Source organism: Loxodonta africana, chromosome 11 (genome assembly GCF_030014295.1).
Source record: "Loxodonta africana isolate mLoxAfr1 chromosome 11, mLoxAfr1.hap2, whole genome shotgun sequence".
NCBI lineage: Eukaryota > Metazoa > Chordata > Mammalia > Proboscidea > Elephantidae > Loxodonta > Loxodonta africana.
In genome coordinates, this window is record NC_087352.1 from 8,989,046 (window position 1) to 8,993,202 (window position 4,157).

At 37.9% G+C, this 4,157-nt stretch overlaps 1 protein-coding gene across 1 annotated transcript; it reads right to left on the reverse strand.

Annotated features, from left to right (window-relative positions):
- Window positions 1–1,190: 1,190 nt before the first annotated feature.
- LOC100676583 (vomeronasal type-1 receptor 4-like) lies at window positions 1,191–1,973 on the reverse strand. Its single transcript, XM_010586411.3, has one exon. The coding sequence runs from the start codon at window positions 1,971–1,973 to the stop codon at window positions 1,191–1,193; it is 783 nt and encodes a 260-aa protein (XP_010584713.2).
- Between the last annotated feature and the right edge of the window lie 2,184 nt (window positions 1,974–4,157).

A 4,157-nucleotide genomic window follows, 5' to 3' on the forward strand; every position in this document is an offset into this window, starting at 1 on the left:
AAATACAAATAAAGTCAAAACAATACATGGAATTTTAAAAAACAAGTGGAGTTCATAATGTATAATTTCCTTTATATAAATACATAAAAAGTAAAATGATCTATGCTGTTAGACATCAGAATAATGGTTGGCCTGACTGTAGTAACTGGAATGGGATACAGGAGGCAAAGTTAAGGTATCTTTAATATTACATTATTGTATCTTTAATATTTAATAAACATGTTTAAATATTTTAAAAACACACCAGAATTCTCTCAAGTTGGGAGAAGGTGAATTGATTAGTGTTATAATATTGTCCTCATATTGTCAAGGTAGTGGTTAAAGGTATTAAATTCTTTGACACTGTGATTGGTTTTATGCTGTAATTTCTAGATTAAAACCTAAAAGAAAATTAATATTCAACCTCCACATAAAAGGGTTCCATGTGGAATTATTTAAAATAATTAAGAAGATATAAAAGCAGTGGGTAGAAAAAAGCAGAAGATAGAAAAAATAATAAAATAGGTATCAGGAAGAGCACAAAATAAGTTGATAAATCCAATCTAAAACATATCTGTCATAACATTCAACATAAATATGCTATTTGATCCTGTCAATGTCAAATATTGCTTGACTATACTCCATTGGATATGTCTTTCAATCAATACAATACAGTTAAAACAGAAAGAATAATGTAGAAAAATGAAAAATGCATGTACGTAATTTTAACCAACTGATCAGCTAGCATGGTGATATAATTGTCAGGTAAAAGAGACTTTAGTGGTAAAGCAGTTTATTATTGCAATTAGTATCATTTTTACTTTTTTTTTTAACTGGGCAATTTTCCCATATTATTGATTGATGAATTAGAAACATAATCTGGCTGATATTTATACACACCCCCATACACACACACACATTTACATACATACAAATGTGCACATGTGTGTGTATCACCCCCTCTTGTAATACAATTGTCCCATATATGCTTGAATTCTGTGTAACGAATTAACAACCTGAACCTTGTGAAAAAAAAAAAAAAAACATACAATTAGGTGTTTCTGATAAGATGAGGGGGTTTTGTCTTCTTTATCCAGGTAAAGCAGAGTATGGACACCCTGGAGTCAAGGCTAGTGAGGACCAAGGGGTTGATGGTTGGGAAACATGCAGCAGTTAGTGGACCTATGTTCAATAACCACCAACTGGGCTGGTTAAAAACTCTTAAAAAAAAGGTTCAAAATGGAGGACAGGGTATAAAAAGACACAAAGGTGCTCACTAGGACAAGGATGTTTTGTGTGGCTCTGGTCTCAGGGGATGATTTGAGGAAGACATTGTTCCTATGAATGTGTTGGACTCTTTGCTTGTGTCTCTGCAGGATGAAAACCATGGAGCCGCTGGCCCAGAGCATGAGTCCCACACACACAACATCAGGGAATGCTAACAATAATACATACAGCGAGTCTGCAGTTTTGTCATGACCCACAGGAGAACAGTATCCATAGTCTTTTTTGTTTGTGATGGTTTTATTGCTCCAATTGATAGTCAGATACATAGGAAAAATTATATTTACCAGCATGTGCAGAATCCAGCAGAGGACACTGGAGAAGCCACCGTACTTGGGAGCTTTCACCTTAAGCTTTGCCCACCTGGAATTTATGGGGCTCATGGTGATGGCCTGGAAGATACTCAAGAGACAGGTGCTGACAAAGGACACACCCCGGCCCACTCTATAAACATAGAAAACAAGTTTGCATCCAAAATCTTTGAGGAAATCATTCCACCCAAAAGATGCCATGGTCTCTGGGATTCCTTTAAAGACAATGACCAAGGAGTTGGCTACAGTCAGGTGCTTGATAAGCAAATCTGTGGACCTTGACTTGCATCCAGTGAAGTAAAGGAAGATATAATGGTAAAGAAGAGAGAAATCCCCCAGAATACCAACTGTAGTCTGTGATAAGAAGACCATTGCTACTGCAAAATCCCTGGTGGCCATTCCATCATTTCCCAGTGACTGGTATTTGTCTTCAGAGCCAGACGGTTCTGCACAGAAAGATAAGACATGGGCCACATGCATCATGTCAACTGAAACCTATCATTAATTATCACTTAGAAACATGGACTTAGATTTTTCTTTCAAGGGGTTTCTAAGAGGTGGATGCATAAATCTTTAAAGAGCACTTGGAATGTATGCTATGAAGACCATACATGTGGTAACTTCTTTATTTTTCACCAATCTATGAAGCAGGGACTATTATTACTTTCATTATAAAGAAAAGAACTTAAGTGTCGAGAGATTAACTGATTTGTATAAATTCACATGCTGGTTAGGGGTAGAGTAGGGATTTGAACCTGGCCAAACTGGTTGCAAAGACACCACATTTAACCACCATGTTCTACTAACCAAATGTGAAAAATGGTGTGCTGGTGGTTGCACATGACCTCCTCTGACTTCACAAGGGGGAGAATCGCCATCAGCGTCAGCCCAAGGCTGATTTCTGTGAAGTGTGGTTCAGACATACCCTCACTCCCCAAACTTTTTATCAGTTCTGACACTACCAGTCCCTCTCACAGCACTCTCTACTTCACCATTGTGTTTGATAATTTGTTGCAATGGCCTAACGGAACTCACAGACCATACTGATAGTTATGGGGTTTGTTAGAGAAGTAACAGGCTATACCTTGGGATCAGGATCAGGAAGCATTTAGGAAAAGCTTCCCTTCTTCAGTGTAAAACAGCTGTCTTGGTTTCTCTAGGTTGTGTAGGGCTTCTCTTGGCCCCCTCAGGAAAGGTCCTCTCAACCTCATCTGGACAGGCTTCTCTGGGCTCTTGGCCCTTGGCCCTCAGCCCTCAACCTGGCTTCTGCCCAGCTCAAGCAAGTGTTGCAAAGCTCACACCTCTTCCTGTAACTATCTGGAAGCATCCCATTATGACAGTAAGCCTTCTGCTCAAAGTTACTCATCTATCTCACTCTGTGGGTCAGCACCCCCTCTGTAGCTGCCTTCTTGGGAGGCTGGGAAGCCTACCACAGCTGACTCATGTCCAACTTCTGGTTCTGCTGCTGCTGTTTCTCTGACACTGGATTCTGCTGGGCTTGTCACTGCTACTCACTGTCTCTGGTGTTATAACTCTTTGTATTCTGGGTCTAGGAGTTTATCATCACAGGGACTGCATGTCCAAAAGACACGCTGTGCTCCAGGCTCTTCTAGGAAGGGAGTAGGTCTCCCCACCCCAGCTTCTGGAACTGGCTCCCTTTAAACCTTGTAGGATGGTAAATCTGACCAATTTCCTACAAATGTTCTATACATCTTCTTTGCATTAGCCACCCCCGCAAGGGTTCCAAGCTCCTTATTTGCATTCGTAGCAGGCTTTCCAATCACCTTGGTGAGCCACAAAACCGTGATGAGAAAGACTACATAAAAATCAATTCATTGTACCTCCCTAAGCTTATTGGCTGTGTTTTTCCAATAATCCAATACTGTATTACTTTTGAATTAAGAACTGTCAATTTAGTTTATATTGTTGATGTTTTATTTTATAATGTTGGTTGTAACAAGTTTCCATTGATGTGTAAACATTTATTCTATAGGCCAATATCAATTATGAAAAAAGCTTTAAAGATTTTAAAGAAATATAGATTTACTAGTTGCAGTAGAATACTACAGAAACCAGCCTCAAGAGCAGGTTGTATTTAAGGAATCCAAGATTAGCTTTATATTAGGAGGGCAACAGCAAAAAAGTGACACACTTGTTTTTATGCCAGAAACAAAATACAATGACACCTATAACAGGAACTCTTGAGCCATCTCATATTGTGCTCTAAAGTGTAGAACAAGAAATGCTAATAAGTGATAAAATAGTGAAGAGCATAAACTAAACCATCACTAATTTCAATTCATATACTCATCAATTAATTAATACATAAGTAAAAAATATTAGCAGTGAGGTGAGATTCATGAAAGATACTGATACATAAGATACACGTGGAAAAGGAAACCTATAAGGTATGATACCTTGTGCATTTTATAAATTGAAATGGTTGATTTTTTTTTGTTTGATTTTAGAGTACTTTTCAATCAGAGAAAACAGCACACAATACATTTGAGCTTGACAGCAGCTGTGTGAAACTCATTATTATCAAGTTAAAAAAAAATTTTTTTTTTTTAAATCAAGTTAGCT